At 41.3% G+C, this 26,878-nt stretch overlaps 1 protein-coding gene and 1 long non-coding RNA gene across 5 annotated transcripts in view; one reads left to right on the top strand and one right to left on the bottom strand.

Annotated features, from left to right (window-relative positions):
- The window catches only part of LOC308354972, a 53,355-nt gene extending 36,995 nt beyond the window's left edge, over positions 1 to 16,360 (top strand). The window contains exons 5-6 of the long non-coding RNA XR_013967920.1: positions 13,586 to 13,841; positions 15,538 to 16,360. This is a non-coding gene — a long non-coding RNA (uncharacterized lncRNA). The remainder of the gene's footprint in view (positions 1 to 13,585; positions 13,842 to 15,537) is intronic.
- ZNF239 (zinc finger protein 239) lies at positions 812 to 18,922 on the bottom strand. Of its 4 annotated transcripts, none has more exons than XM_080822868.1 (3): positions 18,836 to 18,922; positions 17,955 to 17,995; positions 812 to 2,636 (listed from the first exon to the last, which is right to left on the bottom strand). In XM_080822868.1, the coding sequence occupies exon 3, from the start codon at positions 2,371 to 2,373 to the stop codon at positions 1,150 to 1,152; it is 1,224 nt and encodes a 407-aa protein (XP_080678994.1). In that variant the 5' UTR covers positions 2,374 to 2,636; positions 17,955 to 17,995; positions 18,836 to 18,922; the 3' UTR covers positions 812 to 1,149. The 4 variants fall into 4 exon arrangements, 3 of the variants coding, with proteins under 3 accessions (XP_080678994.1, XP_080678993.1, XP_080678995.1); XM_080822867.1 differs by lacking the exon at positions 18,836 to 18,922 and adding an exon at positions 18,624 to 18,717; XM_080822869.1 differs by lacking the exons at positions 17,955 to 17,995; positions 18,836 to 18,922 and adding an exon at positions 9,976 to 11,979.
- Positions 18,923 to 26,878: the final 7,956 nt, after the last annotated feature.

The following is a 26,878-nucleotide window of genomic DNA, read 5'->3' on the forward strand; positions in this document are numbered from 1 at the left end:
TTCTAGTATTAACTTCTAGGGGATGAATGTCTAACATAGTGAGGTGTCCCAGCTTCACACCCCAAGTGAATTATATGTGATACAGTGCATATTTTAAGCCTGATCATCCCAAACATATTCTCCAAATGTTTTAAAATGTTTTTATATAGCTATTTTTATATAAACTTTCAGCCAAATACAAAAATAATTTTATAAATAAGTTATATGTCTATAGTGAGGCCTGAAGAGGCTGGGAGTGCTGTGAAAACAAGCAGGTTTTGGGGGTACATCAAATATTAAAACAAGAGATAAGGCCAAGGAGAAAAATGTTAGAAACTTTCTCTCCTGACTTGTTTTATATAGTATAAAATGAGTGAAGAAAATAAAGGAAATGAGGTACTGAGGAATTAAATGCATTTAAATATATTTCAACTTCATTTGCTATGTTTCAACATGGTGTATGTACCCTACTTGGCTTTAGCTTGGCAGGAAGGGGTCATCTGAAGTGGTAAAATCTGGAAATACTCCAACAGACCAGCGGCACCCAGGAAAAAGAACTCCTTATGTTCCTGAGCAGCTGCCTTGAGGGGAAAAGGGTAGGGGATTCAACATCCTATAGTGTATGGGGGTATACCACACAAATAGCTCTTCTCCACCTTCTTGTTGTGTGGCTACAGACTATTGTATATTTTGCAATAAACACAACAAATTTCATGCCCATAATATCTCCAACCACTCCTCGACCTAAAATTAGCATGTGCAGTCATAGTTTAGTGAGGGCTAATCAGGGCTGGAAGGAAATATGAAAAACACAAGGCACAAGATTTGAAGAGAAACCAGAGTTTCAATTTCTCAGAGAATATGAACAAAGGGAAACATGTCCTACTTACACAAATAAAAAGTTCTTCCACTTAAAAAAGCTGGATAGGACATGTTCTGACAACGCTGGTTGAACTGCAAAGTATAGACATTTCATTGTACCCACATGAGGAACCAGAACAGTCAGTTAATTGTATAGCATACCAAAGAGCTTGGTACTTAAACACTTTAAATGAATGATTTTCAGTGAGGGAAACAGAAATGAGTAACTTTTACTATCTCTCTCCAGAGAATAGAAAAGAATGATGTTAAAAATATTTAAGTCTTTACTCTATGAGCATACTGAAGATCTTATTTAATGGGATCTTTCCTATGAACCCGCTGGTGGATATGGAGGTTGGAGCTCTGGCTGAAGCCTTTCCCACACTTGCTGCACTCATAGGGCTTCTCTCCAGTATGCACTCTCTGATGGATGAGGAGTTTTGAACTCTGGCTAAATCCCTTCCCACATTTGCCACAGTGATAGGGCTTCTCTCCAGTGTGGACTCTGAGATGGATGCGGAGATCAGAGCTCTGGCTGAAGCCCTTCCCACACTCATAGCACTGGAAAGGCTTCTCACCTGTGTGTATGCAGCGGTGAATGTGAAGGTTTGAACTCTGACTGAAGCCCTTCCCGCACTCCCCACACTTGTAGGGCCTCTCCCCAGTGTGGACTCGCTGGTGGATGTGCAGGTTGGAGCGCTGACTGAAACTCATACCACACTCCCCGCACTCATAGGGCTTCTCTCCAGTGTGTACTCGCTGGTGGATATGCAGTTTGGAGCTCTGACTAAAGCCCTTGCCACACTTGTCACATTTATAAGGCTTCTCGCCTGTATGGACTGCATGATGAATGAGCAGACTTGAACTTCTTGTGAAGCCTTTCCCACACTTGTCACACTTATAGGGTTTCTCATCGGTGTGGACTGCTCGATGGATGAGGAGACTGGAGCTCCTCGTGAAGCCCTTCCCACACAGTTCACATTTGTAGGGCTTTTCCTCTGTGTGGTGTCTTTGATGAAGCAGTAGTTCTGAGTGCTCACTGAAGTCCTTACCACACTGACTACACCTGTGTAATTTCTCTGCAGTGTGGATTTTCTCACACGGATGACCATCTGAGCTGTTGTTACGTCTCTTCCCAAGGTTGTAATGGTTACAGGGTTTCTCCGCTGTATGAGCTCTCTGATGACTACGACTGACCACTCGTGATTTCCAACCACAAACATCTTTGCAGTTACAGTCAAAGAGATCCAAAGACTCTTTCAATCGGCCATTCCGGCAATTTGCCTCACCAGTGACCAGTGGTGAGACCAGTTCTGTTACATCAGACATAAATTTGATTTGAAGGTTCTCTGAACAATGATCCATGGGAGGACTTTCTCCCCGCAAGGCTTTTCTATCAGTGCTTTCTTCAGTTACAAATAGACTTTTGCTTTTCTGAAGATCCTGGGGCTCATTTTTACAGAACGTCACTGAGGAGTCCTGTGTGGTCATTTGGCTTGGGACTTTCAAAGACAAATATTCTTCATTCGCCATGTTTTTGTAATCATTACTTTGAAGAGTTACCACACTGCTCTTGTTTCTGGAAATATAGAAGATGCCTCTCCCTACTTCTGATAAGGGGAAAAAATCTAGTTCAGGATTCCTGCATACTTCTCCTGGAAGATTCACAATATAATCCCGACTCTGTTATTGTACTGGCCATATCTTCTAAAATTAGCCAGCAGAAAAGCCCCTATGTAATATATCCCTAAGTCCTTTCTCTTGAAGACTCTCCACAGAATTTTCATTCAAGTCTCCTAGGGAACAAAGAGAAGATTTCAAGATTTAATTTTTTTTCAAGATTTTCTTTATTTGTCAGAGAGAGAGAGAGAGAGAGAGAGCACGCACGCAAGCACAAGCAGGGGGAGGGGCAGAGGCAGTGAGAGAAGCAGGCTCCCCACTGAGCATGGAGCCTGATGCTGGCTGAACTCAATCCCAGAACTCTCGGATCACGACCTGAACTGAAGGCAGACGCTTAACTGACTTAACTGACACCACCAAGGTGTCCCAGATTTCAAGATATTAGAACTGGATTGCCTAATGCCTGAAGAGTTAATAACTGGAAAATGTTCAGTCTTGTCCTTATAGTCATGTCCTTTGGGTTAGTGTCAGAAAGAGAAAACTTAGCTGTACAAGACATCTTAGCTTGTACAAGAAATCTTGTCTTGGCTTTTAAGCATAGTCAATAAAAGTGTGTTCCCCTACCCTGCAGAGGCTTTGAATTCCACGTCCTTGTCACAAATAACATTTCACTTCACTTCACTATACTTTAACTAAATTTGTATTTAATTAGTAACCCACTTGTATTTAATTAGTAACCCACTTTCTTATACAAGGAAGAAAAGAGATATTCTTTTGCTATTCAAGCTAGAGCCTACTGGGAAGAAAAAAAAAATCAACAGTGGTCACACTCTAAGTGCAAAAACAGATGCATGCACAACCAGTCATGGGAGCACAGAGTACGGACTCGACCTGAATCTTGGGGAAGATTTCTGGGAGCAAATATAAGGGAGAGAAAAAAAAAAGTGAAAATGTAGAGAAAATCTGACATGCCCAGGAAAACTGTATGTAACTTCTTATGGAGGATATAAAACAGGTGATAGTGGTAAAGAACGTGCCCTGGAAAAGAAGGTTGGAGCCAGAACAAAGGGCTTTGTGTGTACTACTAAGGATTTAGGGCTACAGCTCTCAGGGATTTAAAATTTAAGGACTTCAGTGGGGAGTGAAATGCCTGACTTTGTGATTATAAACACCATCAGAAATAAGCAAGACTTTAAGTAGTGAAACAACTGCTGCAGCAAATCAGAAGCAAAATGATAAGGATGGTTACGGAGAGAAAGGGAGAGATTCATTCTAAATCATGCGATGACTAATAAAACTTGGAAGGAGGCGCCAAGCATGATCCTCAAGTGCTTTGCTTGACTGACAGTATGAGGGTATAAATGGTAAGACAGGCTGGAGCTGGGAAGAGGGAACTAATAAACACAGACTTTGACTTGTTTAATTTGTGGTGCTGGTAGAACATTCTTGAACTGTTCAGTAATATGGGTCTAGAACTCAGAGAGAGCTGGGCTAGGAATGCAGATTTTAGACTTACTAGTATGTATGTCAGTCAAAATAATTAGAGTGAATATCTTAATATGACACTGAGATGACAAAAAAGAAATCCACAATAGTCTTGGAAAAAAAGAAAGTTTGCAATTAGCAGAATAAAAATGTTGAGGAACTTCGAGATGAAGAGTAGGTGGATGACAAATGATGGAGTAATTAGAAAAAAATCCAAATGCACAGCCCAAATCACATACAGAAGGCTTCCAAAAGACTAAGAGATCTTCTCAACAAGTCCTAGAAATGCAAATTCCAAACTCAGAACCAACAACTATAAAAAGAGGTTGATCTTGGAAACAGGTTTATTAATTCACATTAGGCCTTTCTTTCTCTCTCCTTCCTTCCCTCCCTTTCCTTTCTTTCTTTTCTATTCACTCACTCATTCATTCATTCTATTCAAGTATCTCTTGAACACCCACACTCAATGTGGGACTTAAACTCATGATCCCAAGGTCAAGAGTCACATGCTCCTCCAAATGAGCCACCCAGGCGCCCCTCACGTTAGGCATTTCTAACTGCTTAACTAGTTGTTGCCATTAGCAGCACCACTCCCCTAAATACCTTCCCTGCAAAAAATGAAATCCTGGATGGCTAAGGGTAGTGGCCCACACAAAGCCTCAAGAATAGAATAAACAGCCAGCCAAAGAAAGACTTCTAATGGTATTATTTGGGCTGGAGAGAGTAGCAGAAGTTGAGGTAATACTGAACCTAAACAATGACAGGGTTGATTAAAGTACAAAAAGAAGCAAGTGACTCCACATTTGCCCAGAATAAAAGCTCAAGGTAACCCCTGAAATGGGATTTCTGACAAGGGAGATACCTCAGAGCTAGAGCTTGAGAAGCGTAGGATGTCCCAGGTAACTCACTGGACTGAAAAGGCAACATCAAATAGGTGGTTGTAGAATCACCCTCCGTGTGGATTTTTATAGTCACCTCAAGCCCAATCAGCAGAAGCCTCCTCTGTAAGGACAGCATGCATGCACCAGAGAGGGTCAAGCATCAGCTGAGGAGGTATAGTCCAGTATCATACAGTGAACATAAGACTTTTTTTTTTTTAAAGATTTAAAAAAAAAGATTTTATTTAGGGGTGCCTGGGTGGCTCAGTGGGTTAAAGCCTCTGCCTTTGGCTCGGGTCGTCATCCCGGGGTGCTGGGATCGAGCCCTGCATCAGGTTCTCTGCTCAGCAAGGAGCCTGCTTCCTCCTCTCTCTGTCTGCCTCTCTGCCTACTTGTGACCTCTGTCTGTCAAATAAATAAATAAAATCTTTAACAACAACAAAAAAAGATTTTATTTATTTATTTGAGAGAGAGAAAGAGAGAAAAAACACAAGTAGGGAGGAGGGGCAGAGGGAGAAGCAGGCTCCCCACGGAGCGGGAAGCCCAAAGCAGAGCCTTGATCCCAGGATCCTGGGACCATGACCTCAGCCAAAGGCAGACACTGAACCGACTGAGCTACCCCGGTGCCCCTGAACATAAGACTTCTGAAAAGAAATATGAGATCAACATAATAAAAACAATATAAGCAGACCAAAAAAAAGTAGAAAACAAACATAAACATGAAGATTGGCTTCAAGAAATAATGAACAGAGGAAACAAAATTTAAGCAGTACATAATTAAAATCCCAAAGAAATCTGAGAGGATATCACATTTAGAAAAACAACATAATCTAATAAAATATAAACACATTGCTATAAAAAATAATCAGAATTCTTTTAAATTAACCCAAGGATTGAAAAAGCGACAACTGTAATAACTAAGACCCACCATGCCCATGTGAAGCACTCAGGCTCTAGCTGCATTATCACGTAAAAGAACTCCTAGGACATCCATTCTACCCATGAGGAAACCCAAGGTTGAAGACGTTAAATAACTTGTGTCATAACTACTGTCAGGGAGACTGCTCTTAAGGTCTGCAATCTAGATGGGTCGAGTAGCAAAATTAACACATGGTTAATAAGTTTTAAGACTGAGGGATCCTCCTAGAATGTGGAGTAAAAGGACAGAAAGATGGAAAGATAAAAGTAAAAGCCCATATTGTAGGAGTTCCATGAATACAGTGAAGACAAAATGAGGGAGAGAAATGATCAAAGCACTAATAGATAAAAATATCTCTTAGAATCCACAATTCATGGCTCACTGAATGAGCAAAGAAGTCAATAAAACAATGAAGTTCCATCAGTTGTTGCTATACAAAACAATAATTAACCAAATTAACCCAAATGTTATATAATAGTCTGGGATGAAATCACCCCGAAGTTAAAAAGCAAGCATTAGCTTTAGGAAAGAAAAAAAAAAAAGGAACTATAATCAATAGTGCAGTACTTGACCCTGCAAGGAACAAGAGTTACGAGGTCAAAGCAATGTAAGCATTAGTCACTGATGTGACCCTGACATAAAATCTTGGGAGGATGGGCATGTTGAGGAAATAATGTAAAGGAGCTAAATCCTCATGTGTGATGTAAGAAAGTCAATACAGAATATAAAATATTGATAAACTGAAAATAGCAGTATATTATAATAAACTCTAACTGTACTGAGATACCATTTTCCACCTGTTACCCAAAACCTGAAGACACAATGCTTGTTAGTGTAAATTTGTATCACCCCCCAAGAAGGACATTTTGACAGTTATCTATCAAAATCATAAATGTATGCACTCAGCATTCCAGCTTGGGGGTTTTATTCTTCAGATTTCTGGGCAAATTTGTGAAATGATACCTGCATAAGATTTACTCACTGCAGATGGCTTGTGATAGCAAATGACCATAACCTGGAAGAGAGGAGTTAGGGACATGAAGGAAGGCTTACACTGTGCACCTTTTTATTTTTGCAGTATAACTTTAATAATTTAAAAACAGTACATTTGGGAATGTTCAAAATTTCCATTGTACATTTTTTCAGCTTTATTTAGGTATAGCTGACAAGTAACACTGTGTACTTTATGCTTTTTTTTTTTTTTTAAACCATGTGAATGTATTTGTTCCTTTAAAAAAAAAAAGTAATGGGACACCTGGGTGGCTCAGTTGGTTAAGCATTTGACTTCAGCTTAGGTCATGATCTCAGGGTCCTGGGGTCTGGGCTCTGTGCTCATCAGGGAGTCTGCCTCTCCCTCTGGGCCCCCTGCCCCCGCTTGTGTTCTCTCCTCCCCTCCAGCTCTCAAATAAAATCTTAAAAAAAAAAATTAGTAGCTGCATATTTTCAAGAATTAAAACCAAGTGACTATGAGAAGCCACCCTATGGCATAAGGAGCAGCAGAACAGGGAGAATGGCTTTTATAATAAGACTTTTGATAGAATTTGCTTTACCGGGGCGCCTGGGTGGCTCAGTAGGTTAAAGCCACTGCCTTCGGCTCAGGTCATGATCCCAGCGTCCTGGGATCGAGCCCCACATCGGGCTCTCTGCTCAGCAGGGAGCCTGCTTCCTCCCTTCTCTCTCTGCCTGCCTCTCTGCCTACTTGTTATCTATCTGTCAAATAAATAAATAAAATCTTTAAAAAAAAAAAGAATTTGCTTTACCTAGGTGAATGTATTATTTGTTCACAAAGTTTAAAAGTAATGGCAAAAAGAAAAAGGAAAAAGAAAAATAGTGCAGTTTGGATTCCCACAGTTAAGTCACGTGCTGGGCCAAAGTTATTAAATGGTCAAAGGACACTGCCTCAACGTTCTTGCTGTACAATACCTGGGAATGACTGCAGAACTGGCAGGTCTATGAAAATCAGTGGGGGAGATATTGTATTAATGGTAGGTTCTATAAATAGTTATGAAACTTTGTGATATTAGTTTTTAAAAATATTTAAAATATTATGAAGAATGAATATTTAATATTAGAAGAAAATGCTGATGTAATGAGAAAAGGGGTCCTTTTACAGGGAGTATTTATGTCATAACAGAGATCTCTCAGACATACTGCATAAGATTGCCAGTTGAAAAATATATGCAGTATAATCTTGTAAAATTTTTATTTGTTTTTTTTTTTTTTTTTTTTTTTTAAAGATTTTATTTATTTATTTGTCAGAGAGAGAGAGAGTGAGCACAGGCAGACAGAGTGGCAGAGGGAGAAGCAGGCTCCCTGCAGAGCAAGGAGCCCGATGTGGGACTCGATCCCAGGACGCTGGGATCATGACCTGAGCCGAAGGCAGCCGCTTAACCAACTGAGCCACCCAGGCGTCCCTAATCTTGTAAAATTTTAACACAAATATTTGTAATATACACACCTATGTATGGAGTACATAAAAAGAAGGATACACTAACTATCATTAGTGATATCATTTCATAATGATTCTGTGTTCATTCTTTGAGATTTTTATATCTTACTTGCATTAAAAATGTTGGACCACTACTCAATTTTTTATCAATTAAAAATGAAAACCTAGCACCAAGCTTGAAACTAGAAACACATATCCTACTTCGTTTTTGTTCCATTGCAAAACCACTTTCTACACAGCAGTCCCACTGATACTGGGTAAATTGGATCATACCACTATGTTGTCCACTGGCTTCCCACCGAACTTAGCATGAATCCACACTTTTTACCCGTGCCTTCAATGCCACAAATGAGCCAGGCCCTGCCCACCATACCTTCCCCACTCTGTTCTTCTCAAGTGCTCCCTGAATTCTTGCCACACTCCTTCCAGGTCTTGGGTTTTCCCTTGTACTATTCTCTCTGCTTGGAATATCCTTACCCTAACCAGTCACCTGTGTCATGCCTATGAAGCCATTAGATCTCAGTTGAAATGTCATGTCAGAGGCTTTCCCTGAAACTTTCAACAATCACTCTTGTCTTGTCCCATGCCTTCATTCTCTCAGGGCACACTATTCTATCCTTCATAGGACTTAGCAATTTATAATAATATATTGTGTTTACTTAATATTTCTTCTTTGCTAAACCCACAGTAGTCAAATTTTAAATCTTGACTATTACTACCCAGCATAGGAAGTATTAAATACACTGCTTTCCCTCCAGAAACTTGGCTAGAAACAAGGAAAATAAATCAGACTTGCAGATCCAATGGTTAATATAAAAGCATACAAAAAATATCCAATCAGGTCTGATGAGATTGTGAGATATAAATCGAAAGCTCTGAGAAGGGAGTCAAATGGAAGTAGTCAAAGGTTTCACACTAGACTTCGAATGACATCTTAAAGGACCAAATTAATCAGGAAGCAGAGCATGATAATCATCAAAGTTTCTAGATAAATCCAGGTAGGGAGTTTTGAGGCTCTAAACCAGCAACTAAGGGTAATTCAAGGTTTTTATGCGAAGAGTGACATGATAAATTATATGTTAAGGGAGATAAGCCTACTTGCAACATCCAACTTGAGCCTGAAGAGTGATGTCAACAATCTGTCTCATTGTTACCACTGTTAGCATTAAGTGGACCTTTTTAGAGGGCAATCTGTGAGACTTGAATGTTAATAAATTTAAAAGAACTTCAAGTAAAAAAAGAATTGATGAGAGAATTACAGATGCTGGGGATGGCGAGGGATAAACTTTATGGCTTATTTCTAATCTAGGCAGCTGGTAGAATGTTAATACTAAAAAAGTGGGAATATGAGAAGTTAAAAAAGGAAAATAACTTAGAAAATTCTCAATACACTGAATGTGAAGTGACACTGCATATTCAAGTGTAGATCGCCCATAGCCAAGAAAGTACATGGGAAGAGAGTTTCATATGAGGATAGGAAATAAAAGACATTAAGGCTATCACAGTAGAAAGGATCATTGAGGCCATTTTTGTGTGTGCTAGCTCTTCGAGGAAGGCAGACAAATGTACAGATACAGTGTACATTCTCAACAGGGGCAACATTGACCCCAAGGGGGTGATAACAAAAAAAAAGGTTGAGAAACACTGATAAATGGTGATCTAGAAGCAAAGGACCTTTTAAGATTTCCAAAGCTGGAGGGAAGACAGAGAAGCCAGTGAACATGCAGAGAAAAGTAACAGGAGAAAGGCCAGAGGAAACAAGAAAACAATGACTTCATACATACCCCAAAATTTGAAGGTTAAGGTGAACACTATCAAAGCCATCAGAAGAACTGGTAAATCTCAAAAAAAAAAAAAAAAAATTAAAAAAGGAAAAGCTCTGAAAGAGACAAAAGTTTAATAATGACCTCCAGGTAAGCAATTCTGGTACAAAGATAGAGCACAGGCATTAGGTTTACATAAAGGAAATGGAAACATGGGACTCTGACTACTTACAGGGACCAATGCATTCTGTGGTGCTTGCCTTACTTCCCAGGTGTAGCTGAAAATAATGGTTTGAGAGCCATGGTTATGAGGACAAAGGCAGGAAAAAGCCCTGAAAGCCACCATTTGTCCATGTGGACACACGCAGGAAAAAGCCCTGAAAGCCACCATTATAGGCTACTTCTTTTCAGTGGTTTTTGTACAATGTCCATTTTTACTACAAAATGGCAATTTCACATGGTTTAATCTAGTATGTATATACGTATCTTACAGTCTAAATGTTTTTGAGAAAAACTGTGTCAATTATACTCATATCATTCTCTATGGTATGCAATTTTGTCCCATCGCAAGTTTTGTCTGCTATTCAGAAGGGGAGATGGATGAACCCCTGAATGGGAAGAAAAGAAGCAATGGAAATGGATACTGTAGGGTGGGGATATTTAATGAAAATAAAGTCCAAGCCAAGATGGTACAAGGCCAATGTGGGGAAAGTGTGGGAAAAGATAAGAGTACCAATAAGAAGGTGTAAATGGGAAAGACAACAACTGTCTGAAAAGGAAGAGGGGGAATAAGTGAATAGACAAAGGTATGTCAGTATGTGGAAAGTATCTTTATGAGGCCCTGGCTTTCTTCACAGACCAGAGAACTTCAGAGAGAACTCAGAATATTTCAAAAGGGACTCCTCTTCCATGTATTAGTCTGGGCTTGTAATCTGCCACAGTGCCTAGCTGATTTCTTTGGAGTTCATTCTCCCTTATATAATGATCTTCACCCTGCTCTGAGAGATTACATCTGGGAAATAGAGGGATGAGATAACTATGTAGAAAGCAAAATCATTCCCAAGAGATGGTTTTATAATGGACATGGTTTCTAAGACAACTCAGTAAAGCTACATTCTCTGATTTTTAACAAGACAAATTCTTTGGCTGCTTACAATAATCAGAAACATACTTTGTGCCAAAAGGAAACTTTGATTCCTAAACCACAATTCCTGGGGTCCCAACACTATTTAAAATTGAAGAAACAAAGAGTCCAGTGGGCAGGTGTCCAGGCTCTTGTTCTTACCTACGGAGACTATAGGTAACTGGCTGTAGTTCTCCAGCATCACAGCTCGGTGCAGCTTCCTCTGAGTGGGGTCCTGGCAGCCCCACTCTGCCTCAGTGAAGCCCCCAGAGACATCCCTGAATGTTACTAGTTCCTAAAACATTAAGCACATTCCTCCTCAACTGACAACTGTTTGCACAAATGTCCTGGAAGAAATGTGGGGCTGGTAACACTGGACAAGGTGAGAAGGGGACAGAAGAAGAGTATAGTTCAGGCAGCTGAGTCATCTAAGTCAAGTTTTATTAGATCAGCTTTCCTTTCTCAACTACTTTGCTACTTCTATCCAAATCCTTCCCCTCCTGCCCGCAACTCACTCAAGCTCAAGCTGTCCAGTTACTGAATCTTTTCTTGTCACTGTCATCTCATGGTCATTGCTGAGTTGTCCTTTCCACCCCAGTCCTACCATTCTGACAACCTCAACACTCAAGAGAACAATTTGTTGAATGCTCTAACCTTACATTTCTTAATTTCTTCATAGTGCTAGTCATCTCTGTCTCATTTCTTTACACTCAAAAACCATGACCAGGGCCATTTCACTATGTAGACCACTCTGCTTTTGAAATACTAATCTCTTAATAACCTACTCCCTAAAAACATCTTCCTGACCTTTTTGTTCTTCCTCTTCCATCACACCTGGTTTGTCAAGATCACCACCGTCAACTCTTCTGCTTTTTTTCTTCCCAAAGTATACTTTTGATCTTAAGTCTTTCTCTGGTCCTATCAAACATATGTTCTTTCTTGTTCTAAACTAAGTACTTGAACATTTCTGGAAAAAAGAAAATAGCACACATACACAAACCATAAGATACTCTCCTTAGGTATTCCCAAATATTTACTTCCAGCTGTGTTTCTCCTCACCTCCAGGCTCTGTATCTTTACCCAACATCTGCACTTGAATGTCTAGGAGGCACTTAAAATTTAATAGGCCCCCATGGAACTCTTGCTCCCAACAATCTCCATCAATATCTGCTTTTCCCTAGGGGTCCCCACTTTAGTAAATGATCACACAACGCACCCAATTGCTGAAGCCAGTCTCAGAAGTCATTTTGATTCTCTCCTCTCTTCCTCACATTTTATCATCACCAAGTCCTACCTCTAAAATGTATTAGAATCTACCCACTTCTCTCCAGCTTGCACAGGTATGGTTATAAGCCCCAGCCATCATGAAGTTCCAACTGTACCAACCTCCCAATTTGTCTCTCTGCTTCCACACTTGCTCATCAACAGAATGAATTTTCTACATAGTAGCCAGGGTGATCTTTTAAAACATATACCACCTCAGGGATGAAACCCTCCAAAGGCTTTGCAATGGACGTCAAGTAAAATCCAGACCCTTCATCTTGGCCTACAGGGTTTTACAGACTGGGGTCCTGTCATTTCTCCAACCTCAATCTGAATCACTCCTTCCTATCTGTCACACTGAGCCCCAGTGACCTTGCAGGTCCTTGACAACATCAAACCCATCTCAACTTAGGGCCTTTGCACTGGCTGTCCCCTCTGCCCAGAACGTTCTTTTCCCACATCTTCACACGCCTGGTTCCTTATCATTCAGGTTTCAACCAAACTGCGACTCCTTAAAGAAGCATTTCCTTGACTCTCTAATTCACAGTGGAACCCAGAAACCATCACTTCTTGTTTTAATTTCTTTGTACTACTTATATCTTATCCCATTTTCTTATTTATTCATTTGGTTTCTTATTTAACTGTCTCTCCCCACTAAGATATACATTCCTTAAGAACAGAGAGAGGTTTGATCCTTATATCCTCAAGGCCTCAAGCAATGCCTGGCACCTGATCGGAATCCAGCCGTTTAGTTAACTTCACAGTAACACTGGTTCCTTCCAGTGTTCTCTTGATGGAGCAACACTTCTCAAACTACCTCTGGTGAAGGACCAGTTTATTTTAAAAATTTTCTTTTTTTCTTTTTTATTTTTTTAAGATTTTATTTATTTATTTGTCAGAGAGAGAGAGAGAGAGAGAGAGAGAGAGCACTGGCAGACGGAGGCAGAGGGGGAAGCAGGCTCCCTGCCGAGCAAGGAGCCCGATGTGGGACTTGATCCCAGGACACTGGGATCATGATCTGAGCTGAAGGCAGCTGCTTAACCAACTGAGCCACCCAGGCGTCCTATTTTTAAAATTTTCTAACGTGTCACACTTTTGTCAGATATTTTTGCAAAATACAATAAAAAAGAGTTACTAGAAATAAAAATCCAGATGTATAAAATATCCATGCCATTTTAAAAATATTAGATTAAACAGACATAACATTTTTAAACACTTTTAGTTTCTCTCCTTATGTGTTTGCAGACTGGTAAGCAGTCTGTGGACTGGCACCAGCCTTCGGGCCACACCCTGAAAAGGAGAATGACAGAATATGACTGAGAACCAAGCGAAGCCAAAGAAGCAGCTCAACTTGGGCCAGGGAAGTACCCGATAATCTTCAAACGCCGAGACCTCAGGCCTGAGGCTGGAGGGGCACTACCACATGCTTCTCAGGAAACTGAAGAAAACCAGGCTCTTTGCAGGAGTGACAGGACTACCCTACTTATCACCAGCGGAGAAGGTAATGATGAGGGAAGGTGGCAGTTTCCTCCCAAGTTCTCCTCTCAAGGTCATGGGTCTCCACTGTGTCTGAGGAGAAAGAGATGAGACTGGGCTCAAGAAGCCTGCAAGACCGGTGGCACCCGGATGTTGGTTGAGCATCCAACAGGCTCAGGTCATGCTCTCAGCGTCCTGGGATTGAGCCCCGTGTTGGGGGTCCACACTCAGTGGGGAGTCTGCTGGAGGATTCCCCTCTTCCTCTGCTCCTACTCCCACATGTGCTCTCTCTCTCCCCTTCTCTAAAATAAATAAATGAATATTAAAAAGAAAATAAAAGAAAAATCCTGCAAGTGCCTGTGCAAAGGTGGGACAGAGAAGGGGTAGAAGTGGAGGTTGCTGCCTCAGGGAGCCATACAGACACCCATTAAGACCACAGCACCTAGGGAACATGGAGCTGTAGAATTAGCCCCTCTCAGACTTTCTTCTCAACCTCAGAGAACAAGGCTGCTTTCTGTCCAAGGTTAATCTGTCCTGATGCATTCTAGCTCCAATCCATTTCTTCCTTCTGAATTTAAGTCCATCAGTTATCTTTTTTCCTTTCATTTCTTATCCATTTTTTCACTCAGACATCTGGATGGTTCTAAGACTCCTACCAACCTCAATAATATTCAAACCACTTCAGATCTTGTCAATTCATCTTCCAAATTTCTCTCCAAAGTGTTACCTCTTCTTTATTTTCACTGCCACTGTCCTAGGTAAGGCCCTCATCTTACCTAGACCACAATAACTCCTTACCAAGTCTTTAAAATACAAGTTTTGTCATCTTTTAATCCACAGGCTGAAAGAATCATTAATTTTTTAAGATCTCACAGACAAAGTGGTGGGGAGAATTCCATGCCAGGAATGGAAAGGGTAAATATATATACGTATATGTCTATATAATATATAAATACAAATAAATATAAATATGCTTATATTTGTATTTATTTTTTCTTTTTGAAAGGATATATTGATAGACTATTAACTCTGCAGTAGATTGAAGGTTCTTGGATAAGAAATGGTAGGACAGGGGGTGCCTGGGTAGGCTCAGTGGGTTAAGCCTCTGCCTTCGGTTCAGGTCATGATCTCAGGGTCCTAGGATTGAGACCTGCATGGGGCTCTCTGCTCAGCGGGGAGCCTCTCCCCCCCACCCCCCGCACCTGCCTCTCTGCCTACTTTTGATCTCTCTCTTTCTGTCAAATAAATAAATAAAATCTTTAAGGAAAAAAAAAAAAAAAGAGGGGTGCCTGGGTGGCTCCGGGCCACCCAGAGGGAGGCCACCCAAGAGGGAGCCTGCTTCCTTCTCTCTCCCTGCCTGCCTCTCTGCCTACTTGTGATTTCTGTCAAATAAATAAAATCTTAAAAAAAAAAAAAAAGAAATGTTAGACAGTGGGCCAAATGAAAGGAATCAGCGTGACAAAGGAAAAGGGAAAGAAAATAGTGGTTCTGCTAAAGACAAGCTGGGAATGAAGGAATCTGAATAATTAAGAGGGCCTCCCCGTCCCCCACCCCGTCCCCCACTATCAGTGGAGCTAATAATTTACACCCAAGGTGGACTCAGTATCCTGAAGGCCAACCAAAGGGGAAGGTCATGGGACTAGCTGTTTCCTGTTTCTACCTGACAAATGTCAAACTCTTTAAAACTACATGTATCATATGGCTTTCCACTTCTTTTCCAGAGCTCATCTCCCTGAATCCGACAATTTACTTGGAAGTAGGAAATGGTAATGCTGAAGTCAGGAGATGGACAAGAGCTGTCATCGCACTGGATTACCTGTAGTCAACCAAATGTCATGCTATAATCTAGAATAGCCCTTTACATGCTGCTTCTGCCTTGAGTTGTATTTCTCCCATCCATTTTGCAACTCCTAGTTTCAGGACAATCAACAACTACCTTTCTCAATCATGATCTCTTCCAAGATCTCATAGTATTTTTCACATTTCTCTACCAAAGCTATAAAATCTGTCTTCCAAATTGGCTACAAGATTTTAAAGGTTAATGGCCATGTTCTGCTAATCCTGAAATCCCCAGCAACTAGCTCAACTGACTAGGAATCTAAATGATATTTATAAATTCATATTCAACTTGAATAATGAAAAGATACAAGTAAAACTGAACTTCAAGATCATCAAGGAAACTCATAATTTTACAGATGAGAAAACCAAGGTTCATGACAGTGAAGTGACCTACTCAAGGTCACAAAAGGAGGGGTTAAATTGGGACTTGTCCCTTTCAACAGAGTCAAGGACAATGTCTGGTACATAAGAGAACACTCAATAAGTATTCGCGGAATGAAGTCCTTTCTTTAAATTCAAGTTATTGGGGCGCCTGGGTGGCTCAGTGGGTTAAAGCCTCTGCCTTCGGCTCAGGTCATGATCCCAGGGTCCTGGGATTGAGCCCCGTATGGGGCTCTCTGCTCAGCAGGGAGCCTGCTTCCACCTCTCTCTCTGCCTGCTTCTCTGCCTATTTGTGATCTCTGTCTGTCAAATAAATTAAAAAAAATAAAAAATAAAAAAATTTCAAGTTATTAACATATACCAGAATCCCAAAATTTCATTGTATTAGCAATTCCCAACTTCATGATAAATAATCTTCATCGAGGACCAGGTAGAGGAAAAGGAAGGAAAATATAGAGAGCGCAGGGTCTTATTCACATTTATTTCCCTTGAAGTTCTCAACTCCCTTTCTAGGCACAGAGATGGCATTCTCAGGACCTTGAGGCAGCTTGCTGCCTTCTAAACTGATTTCTATAAGAGCTCATGTTCTCTTCCTATGTATGCAAGAACTGTATTTGCCAAGCAAAAAGATGGTCTTGCTGGTAGTGGTATTAAGAAACAATTATTTCTTCCTTAAAATCCAGCCTGATATTTCACTCAAGTAACTTCTGGTGTAATTGATTTGTTTAGTTATGGAGAGGGAATAGCATGGAGATAGAAGACATGGGGTTTCCTTGACTCTGCCGCTCTGCAACAAAGGACACTGTGTTTCCCTTCAGCTTTCTCAGAATTAGAGCTCTTCTTGGTAAAATGCCAGCACCAAGGCAGAGAGGGGGCTGGCTGATCCCTTCCATTTCAAACATTCTGTGTCTAAGTGTCAATCTTGAGGTAACTTCCTAGGAATGGTTTTATAGAGACAAATGAGTAATCAGTTTCTTAAAAAGTGCTATTCGGTAATTTAACAATTTATTGTACCAATTAAACATGTAGATATTTTGGTAAAGGGAACAAAGCAATCAGAGCATAAAAGATGAATAACCCATCTTACGTACCTTAATGATGCTCACATCAAGTATGTAGAGAAATATCTCACAATAAATCCAACATTTGTACATCTTTGGATGTACAAAGGCCAATGGGAGTAAAAAAAAAGTGAAATTCTCCTTTTAGTAGGTTTGGGGTTGGAGGGAGTGCCTACGACTTTTAATTCTTAAAAACACACACAAATAACTCTGATGAACATCCTGGTTAGAAGCGTTTCTGGGAGTGATTTGGTAACTACTGTGCTGGCATTTAACAAATTTTTTAATGTTTAGTAAATGGTTATTGTTAATATGTGTATTTCATTTTTTTTTCATATATGGAATCTGCTCATGGAAGAAAAGCACAATTTATAATTCTATTTGTTTTCCTGAGACCACTGAACACCGGCCAGAGCATGTGATAACTGATTAACTTTCATTGTAAGTGAAAAGTCTTGGCAGGAAAAGGGTGACTTTGAGAGAGGACCAGGCAAAGATGCTGTGTGGAGTCTTTCAATAGAATAGATGAGTGCTCTGGGGAGTGGGCCAAGTTCATGGAGGGAGGGTGGTTCAGTGAAAAATGATGTGTAATTTAAAGTAAGCAGCCACCTGTGCAGGCTCTGGCAACATCATTTGATAGCTACATGTCCTCAGTATATTCATGTCCTAACACCCACATTTATAAAGTGTATGTCTCAAACTGAAGTCTGACAATAAAAGGAATGTACAGAACAAACACAGGACCTGGCCCCAGACAGGCACTCAATTAATTCTGATGTTCTTCCTTTGCTCCAAGCAAGAAAGATTATGTTCATTCTCAGAGACAAGGCATTTTCAGAGAAGAAACCCCAACTCACCTGGAACTTGGTCATTTCCTCCTCTCTGGAAGGACAGAGTCCTGGAAAGGAAGAGTTAGAGAAACAGAGAAAGCCATGAAAATCAGGTCCACCTTGCAGGATACAGACCTGCCAGTCCAGCAAGACTGTAGGAAAAAAGTGCTCCTGCTACTAACCCCTTTTCAGTCAGCCCCTCACATGCCCTCTCCTGAGACGCCTCCCTCGCCTCTCTCCACAGGGCTCTGAATTAAACAAGCCAAGCCTCCCTAACGAAGCCACGAGGGTGAATAAATTCCACCGCCCCCAGTCACACTAAGATGTGTCCATTTGCTCAGGGTTTCTGATTTCTGCCCTGAAGTTCGAGAAAGACTAGTAGGGGCTCTTGGCTTGGATGCTTTGCCTCAGAATGGATTTCGACTCCCTGAGGCGCTTTCCCCGACCTGTCTCATTTCTGGGGTGGTAGGACGGTGCTGTGGGGACAGAAACCTGGGTCCCTCAAAGAAGCCCCTCTCGGTCGCCTAACGTCCATCGAAAACCGTGGAATAAGGCCAGTCACCCGCACAGAAATGGCCGGTGCGGCCAAATACGGAGCCTCCAGGCCAGCCAAAGCCAAAGCTCAACCGGGCGAAAGACTGGCCCCTCGGAGCCGCACCCACTTCAGCGCTGGGGGCCTCAAATTCAGATGCTCACAGCCAGGTCTGACGGACAGAGCGGCGGTCGCGACGCCTGGACACACGTGCGACCCCGGGCCGCACCTCCTCCAGGTCGCGCGCCCTCCCACAGCAACCCAACTAGGCTTCCGGGTGTCAGCGGCCCTGCGCCTCCCCCGAGGCACTCCCATATCCCACCCACCGGACGCCTCGCTGTCCGCGGCGCTGGTTGTCCTGTCCTGAGCTTCTCACCTCCCACGTGGAATCCGATACCTGGAAGAGCAAGGACCCCCAACACTGACCCGCTCCCGCGCCTAAGGGCTCGGAACTACAAGTCCCAGAAAGCTGGGGCATGACCACGCCCACTTCCGGCGCTCCCTTCCGGCGAAGGTCCGAGCTTCGTGGGCCTTGGCGCCGAGGGCGGGTTCCCGTCCCTGGCGTCTGCGTGTACTTTGCTGTTCTTTGAGGTTAGAGACATTTGTTCAAGTTACCTTACTTTTTTTGTTTTGTTTTGTTGTTACAAACTCTGAAGAATTATTTTAGGAATACCTATTTAAGGGTTTTTTATTTTGCTGAAGGGCTTCTGGCATGAAAAAAATGTAAATATCACCTGTAATTTTGTCTTTACCTTTAAAAATATTCTGACACGAATATATGCTATTCGGCATCACCATCTTGACTCCAAAGTTCATGCATTTGGCAAACATGAGGGCCTACAATGTTCCAGGAACTTGAAAATCACTGTGGATATTACGCTTTAGTGGGGCAAACAAGCAATACTTATTTATACATAAATGGTATAGTGTGTTATAAAGTGATAGTGTGTTACGGAAAAAATAGAGCTGAGTTGGAGGGTTAAGGGGTGCAGTGTGTGTTGGAGTGGGTGTGTGGTGGGGTATGCTTTGCAGTTTTAAATGGGGGTTATTGGAGCAAAGATACTGACGTGAGGTGATCAGTCTTGCGGCATTCAGAACTCTTTCCTAAATGTACACACACAACTATGCACAAACATACTTTTTAAAAAGCATGGGATGATGCCATATGTATGGGCCTATGGTGTGCTTTTAAAAATTCGATAGTACTTAATACTGTGTATCATAAATTTACCAGAGAAACAAACCCTGCCCTCTTGAGACCCTTCTAATTGTTTTTTTTTAAAGATTCTGTTTATTTATTTTTTTAAATTTTAATAAACATATAATGTATTTTTATCCCCAGGGGTACAGGTCTGTGAATCGCCAGGTTTACACATTTCACAGCACTCATCATAGCACATACCCTCCCCAATGTCCATTTCCCCACCACCCTCTCCCGTTCCCCCCTCCCCCCAGCAACCCTCAGTCTGTTTTTTGAGATTGAGTCTTTTATGGTTTGTCTCCCTCTGAATCCCATCTTTTCATTTTTTCTTTTCCTACCTCCCCCCAACCCCCCTGCATTGCATCTCCACTTCCTCATATCAAAGAGATCATATGATAGTTGTCTTTCTTGGATTGACTTATTTCGCTAAGCATGATACCCTCTAGTTCCATCCACGTCGTCGCAAATGGCAAGATTTCATGTCTTTTGATGGCAGCATAGTATTCCAAGAGACCCTTCTAATTGTTAAACAGCCTTCAAGGGGAGGAGGCCAAAATCCTCCCAGGCTGCACCTTCATTACCTTCACCCCTTGCTGAGGGGGACAGGGCCACTTCCAACTCTCCCAGGACATTCCCTTCAGATTTATTCTGGGAGTTAACTGTTGCCTGGATCTCTCCTCTGTATCTTCCCCCTTCCTTGGTGTATTAACGTCCAATTGCTGCTATAATAAATTACCACAAACCTAGTGACAAACAACAAACACATTTATTTTCCTACAGTTGTGGCGGTCAGAAGTCTGAAATCAATTTCACTGGCCTAAAGTCAAGGTATCAGCACAGCTGGTTCCTTCTGGAGGCTTAGAGGAGGATTTGATTGTCTTTTTCAAAGTACATTTGATAGCCTCTATTCCTTGGCTGTGGCTTCTATTTCCATCTTCAAAGTGCTTATCTCCAATCTCTGCTTCTGTCATCACATTACCTTCTCTTGCTCTGACTTTTCTTGTGTTCTTCTATGAACTCATGTGAGGCCTTACATCAGGCCCACCTGGATAATCCAGGATAATTTCCCTACATAATGATCTTTAATCACATTCACAAAGTCCCTTTTGCTATATAAGGTAACATCCAGTTTCTTCGGATTAGGACAGGGACACATTTGGGTGACCTACCGTGTTTGGAGAGGCTCCTCCTGAGTTGCTTTCCTACCTTTTGTCTGGAGAAGTATCTCCCTAGGACCTTATTGCCCTCCTAAATATTCCCTGATCCATTGATTCTGTCACCCTTGCGGTGACACTCACTCTCTGATGTTCTCAGTTACCTCCTCAACCAATTTAGAGGCCATGGCTCATCACTATTATTAGTCCTTTGCATGTCCTGTCAACTCTCTTGCCCATGTCTCCCTTGGTTATACCTCTGGATAAAACACCAAACCTGGTTGAATCCAATTTTCTGCCTGTTCTGTGCTTGCACTTGTGTAGTAGATGTGGCCTTAGAAAAACACAGGGCCAAGGGGACTGGTGTCACTTTCAATTTATGACCACTAAGGTCAAGTGGGCCCTTAATGCTGCCCAGCTATCCTACTACATTTGCTTAGTCCATTCATTCTCTTAACAATTTCATAGCTTCTCCTCACTCTTTAAGCCTCTGACAACTCCTCCCATTTCACTCACAGCTGATGACTTTGCTTTCTATGAGAAAAGAAAACTATACTGTCCTACAAGTCCATCTGCCCACCTTTCTCCACTGGAATTTGTACGCTCCACTTTCCATTTTGAATGAACAGCCTCAGTTCCCATTTAAGAAAACTCTCCATTTGCACCCTGAATTGTATGGCATTCCCCTCACTCTTCTGTATTACCAGTTTTTCATTCCAGACTGAATCAGCAACATGCAAATGAATATGCTGTATTATCTTCTATAAAATACTCCTTTATCCTTCATCCCATTTCTCTCAAGCTATTACCCCAGTTCTCTGATCCTCTTTATTGCAAAACCCCTCAAAAATTGTCTTTAAGAGATGTTTCCGATTCCCATTCTATTGAATCCACTGCAATTAGTTATTACCCCCTAACAATCCAATGGAAAAGTCACCATTAGATTTCAATATCCTATGTTCAAAAATCTATACATCAGGGTGCCTGAGTGGCTCAGAGGGTTAAGCCTCTGCCTTCAGCTCAGTTCATGGTCTCCGGGTCCCCACATTGGGCTCTCTGCTCAGCAGGGAGCCTGCTTCCCCCTTTCTCTCTGCCTACTTGTGATCTCTGTGTGTTAAAGAAAGAAAAATTAAAAAAAAAATCTATACATCAAAGACTTTTAGGATAGGAGAAATTGACAAATTACTATCAAACTTGGGTATTTTGACATACCTCTTACAGATAAAAAATGAAGTCAACAAAAATCTGCTTGGGATGTACAAGATCAGAAAAACACTGTTAAGACTGATTTAGTAGGTAAATATAGAATAGTGGACCCCCGAAGCAGAAAGTAACTTTTTTAAAAAACGTGAAAAAGGGGCGCCTGGGTGGCTCAGTGGGTTAAGCCTCTGCCTTTGGCTCAGGTCGTGATCTTGGGGTCCTGGGATTGAGCCCTGTGTCAGGCTCTCTGCTCGGTGGGGAGCCTGCTTCCCCCTCTCTCTCTGCCTGCCTCTCTGCCTACTTGTGATCTCTCTCTCAAATAAATAAATAAATAAATTTTTAAAAGAAAATGTGAAAAAGTCACAAAAATCCTATTAAAAATGGTAAAAATCAACAAATTTCAAGGAGTTTATATTACATAGTCAACTTGCAGTTATGAAAATGGACTTTAGATGGATCCTCTCTATAGATGCTAGCCCATGAATCTGCTGCCCACAGGGTTTCTGACATCATCTGCCAGAGTGCTGAACTTTTTTCTGCCCATCTAAGGGCTCCAAATATTACTTCAACAGCAAAAGCTGACCACCAGTCCTGTAAAGATGGCAGCCGTCTGAGAAAGGCCTGCAGTTGGAGGCAATGCTCTTTGGAATATGTAAACCATATATTGTACTTTCATATAAAAACCAATTAGAGCATTAGAACGTATCATTTATGGCTCTTCCCACTTTACAAGAATCTAAGACTGTGTCACCTGGATTATTTTAACTTCTATAATGTGCAACCAAGAACCTTATCTTTCCAACGCTATCACCATTTTATAGATGTAGAAAACTAAGACAAAATGGAATTTTCCTGAGGTCATTCAACTTGTTACTGCAAACCCTGCTAAGCCAAGATACTGCCTCTTGTCAGGGCAGTGCTTTTTTTCCCCCTCTAAAAATCTGCCCCTGGGGTAGGGTGGGGGTTGATGGGACCATCTAAAAGTCCAGCCTAAAGTTCTGGGGAGGGAGATAGGGTCAGATGATTAACAAAGGGATATAGGGACAGACCTGAGACTTAATCCTGACTAACAGGGCAACAGCTCTTCTCAGACTCTCCTGTTTGGAACAGGAAAAGGCCCACTTGGAAGAACATGTTCTTGAGGTAGTGAGGAAGAAGAAAGACCAGAATGGCAGCCTATCCAGATACCATTGAAAATCCCAGTTCTATGTCTTTTAACAAATTAAGCAAATAATTAGCATATATATGCCAAATACCTTACCTTTATCTTACGTAATTTTTCCATACACTTTAGGGTGTTAGTAGGGTAGGTAGTGTGATGCCATTTTGCAGCTTTTACATTTTAAAAGTTTCAAGAAGCATATTCAGTGTCTCATAAAAAGTTTTCTAATTTCATAATAAAGGTAGAGTATGGATTCAAATCCACTTTAAAAAAAAAATATTCCAAAGCACATGTTCTCCACAGTTGACTCCCTTTATGGTGGTCCTGCGTTTCCATGTAATTTTCCCCTTAAAGACTTGTTTTTCTCAATTATGAAAGGGACCCAGTAACCACAACCCTTTTCAAGGAAACCCCCCCAGAGGGGATTAAACTGTTTCAGGAACTTTCCAGGGTTCTGTATGGTTGAAGATAATTATCACTGAAATGTGGTGCATTGTACTTAGAAAATATCAGGAGATGTTTGTAGGGATGAGTTGAGGGGCCTCAGAAGGGGTTGTTATGGGGACAAAAATAATCACACCATGTTCTGCACAGTTTAGAATCCCTGGAGAATGATCCCTGGAGAATTTCTTCCCAGGGTGGTGCTGGGACTTTAGGATGTATACTGAATGGCATTCTGCTGACAGTGATCAACCTGCTTACAAACATATACCTTGTACTCATTCACACAAACTATAACATAAATACAGTCTGTACCCCTTCGCAGCATGTTCCCATACAACCATATTCATACACAGCATGTGCTTACATTCTCACCCATTATTGTCTGTGAGAGAATACATTATTATTCCCAATTTTTTTCAGTTCATATATTTTTAAAACTTTTTATTTTGAAATGATTGTAGAGTCACAGGAAGTCAGAAAAAAATGTACAGGTAGGTCCCTGTGTCCCTCACCTAGTTTCTTCTAATGGCAGTATCTTATATAACTGAATTTCATAATTTTCAGGATATAGATTCTGTACATGTTTTGTTAAGTTTACACTTAAGTATTTAATTTTCTTAGGAAAGATCATAAATGATATTGCATTTTTATTTATTTTATTTTATTTTATTTTTTTTTAAGATTTTATTTATTTGACAGACAGATCACAAGTAGGCAGAGAGGTAGGCAGAGAGAGAAGGGAGGAAGCAGGCTCCCCACTGAGCCCGATGCGGGGCTCGATCCCAGGAGACTGGGATCATGACCTGAGCCGAAGGCAGCGGCTTTAACCCACTGAGCCACCCAGGCGCCCCGATATTGCATTTTTAATTTCAGTTTTCACATGTTTATTGTTTAGTATATAGAAAATTGATTAATTTTTATGTTGCTTTTGGACCCAGTGACCTTTTAAAAAAATATTTTATTTATTTATTTGACACAGAGAGAGATCAAGTAGGCAGAGCGGGGGCGGGGAGGGGGGGGAAGCAGGCCCCCTGCTGAGCAGAGAGCCCAATGCAGGGCTCGGTCCCAGGACCCGGAGATCATGACCTGAGCTGAAGGCAGAGGCTTAATCTACTGAGCTGCCCAGGTGCCCCTGGACCCAGTGATCTTGCTGAAGGTAGTGGTTATCAGAGGGTTTTCTTTTTTCTTTCTTTTTTTTTTTTAAGATTATTTTTATTTTTTTGAGTGAGAGAGAGCATGAGAGGGGAGGTCAGAGGGAGAAGCAGACTCCCCATGGAGCTGGAAGTCCCATGTGGGACTCAATCCCAGGACTCCAGGATAATGACCTAAGCCGAAGGCAGTCGCCTATCCAACTGAGCCACCCAGGCACCCCAGAAGGTTTTCTTTTTTAAATGCTTTTTTTGACATTGTTCACATCGAGAATTATGTCATCAATAGAGATAATTTTCCTTCTTTATTTCTAATCTGTATCCCCTTTATGTTTTTTCTGACCTATTGCACTAGCTAGAATTTCCTGCACCATGATCCTTAAGGTGATAAAAGCAGACATCCTTGTTTGTTACTGTTTTAGGGAGAAGGCATTTGATTTTAACATTAAGTTTGGTGTTACTCTAAGTCTTTATCAATTTGAGGAATTTCCTTTCTATTCATAGTTTGCTGAGTGTTGTTATCATGAGTAGTTGTTGGATTTTATGAAATGCCTTTTCTTTTTCTTTCTTAAAAAAAAAAAGATTTTCTTTTGTTTTTTGAGAGAGAGAGAGTGCGCATACTAGCATGAATTGGGGGAGGGGTAGAGGGAGAAGGAAAAGCAGACTCCCTGCTGACCAGGGAGTTGAAGGAATGAGGAGCTCAATCCCAGGACTCTGGGATCATGACCTGAGCCAAAACCAGAGGCTTAACCGACTGAGCCACCTAGGTGCCCCTGAAATGCTTTTTCTTACATCATTTGAATGATCTTAATATTTCTCTTCTTTAGTATCGATATGGTAGATTATAATAATGGGTTTCATATACTGAACCAATCTTGCATATGTGGAATAAATTCCACTTGGCTGAGGTGTATAATCCTTTTTATACATTGCTGGATTTGGTTTGATAATATTTTGTTGAGGCTTATTACATCTAAATTAATGAGATATTGGTCTGTAGTTTTGTTTTGTTTTGATACACTCTGGTTTGGGTTATCAGGGTAATAATGGCCTCATAAAATGAGCTGGGAAATATTTCCTCTTATTTTTTGGAATAGATAGCATAAAATTTATGTTAGTTCTTCTTTAAATATTTGATACAATTCTCCTGTGAAACAATATAAGCCTGGAGATTTCTTTTTATTTTTTACAAGTTCAGTTTCTTTAATAGTTATATGACTATTTGAACTATCTTTTTGGGAGGGGGTAGTCTGTGGTTTTTAGGGAATAGGTTCATTGCTTTCAAGTCACTTTTATGAATGTAGAGTTGTTAGTAGTGTTCCTTCTTGAGCCCTGTTTGGGGGGCTCACAATATGTTAAGGAGCCCTTTGCCTAAATAGTGGCACAGAGGCTCATAGGAATGTTTGTATCTGTTTTCCAAGGCAAACGATCCGCTGTGTGGAGGATCTAATGGTGCTTTTTTTTTTCCCCTCTATCTTATTTTAGTCTTGTCCCACCCCTATCCAGTACCCTTTTTCCATCTCTCCTTAGTTTATTCCAATCCTGACCCCAGAGAAAGCCAGTAGTGGTGTGGCCCCCAAGGCCATTGAGGCCTTGCTAAGCCCTCCTTTCCAGGATCCTCTCCATGTTGCCAGGTCCAGGTGCTCTGGGAGGAAGCTGGCAAGGTCTTCATTTGGGGTCTACATCTTCTGCCTTTTGTGGGGTTGGGACCTGGAGGAGCACCAGGCAGGGAGCATCTCAGTCTGTAGGCCTCAGCTGGAGAGCCATTGGTAGACAAAGAAAGAGAGGTGGAGGGACTTCCATTTACTGATTTCCTCCTGGATGCCCTGCATTGGGCTCAGGGCCCAACGTTCATCCTTGCCTGTTAACACTGTGGAATAGGGGTTATTCCTTACTTGTCTTAAACTGAAGGCACAGAGGATGAGAGATAAAGGGCCATGACTTATGCAAGATCCTGCTGTTGGTAAATGGCAGAGCCAGAATTGAAACTCAGCGCCTTGGATATTAAATTGGAAGCACTATCACTATAGCACATTTGTCTGTCACCTCCTCTTTTCAGGGGATCACAGATGCAATAGGCCAGAAAAGAGATGAAGAAAGGAACTTTTGA

This window comes from Martes martes, assembly GCF_963455335.1.
Source record: "Martes martes genome assembly, chromosome: 14".
In the NCBI taxonomy this organism is placed as follows: domain Eukaryota; kingdom Metazoa; phylum Chordata; class Mammalia; order Carnivora; family Mustelidae; genus Martes; species Martes martes.

Bases quoted from the DNA above. Each gene is read 5' to 3' on its own strand.
- ZNF239 (XM_080822868.1), bottom strand. From the start codon at position 2,373: ATGGCGAATGAAGAATATTTGTCTTTGAAAGTCCCAAGCCAAATGACC.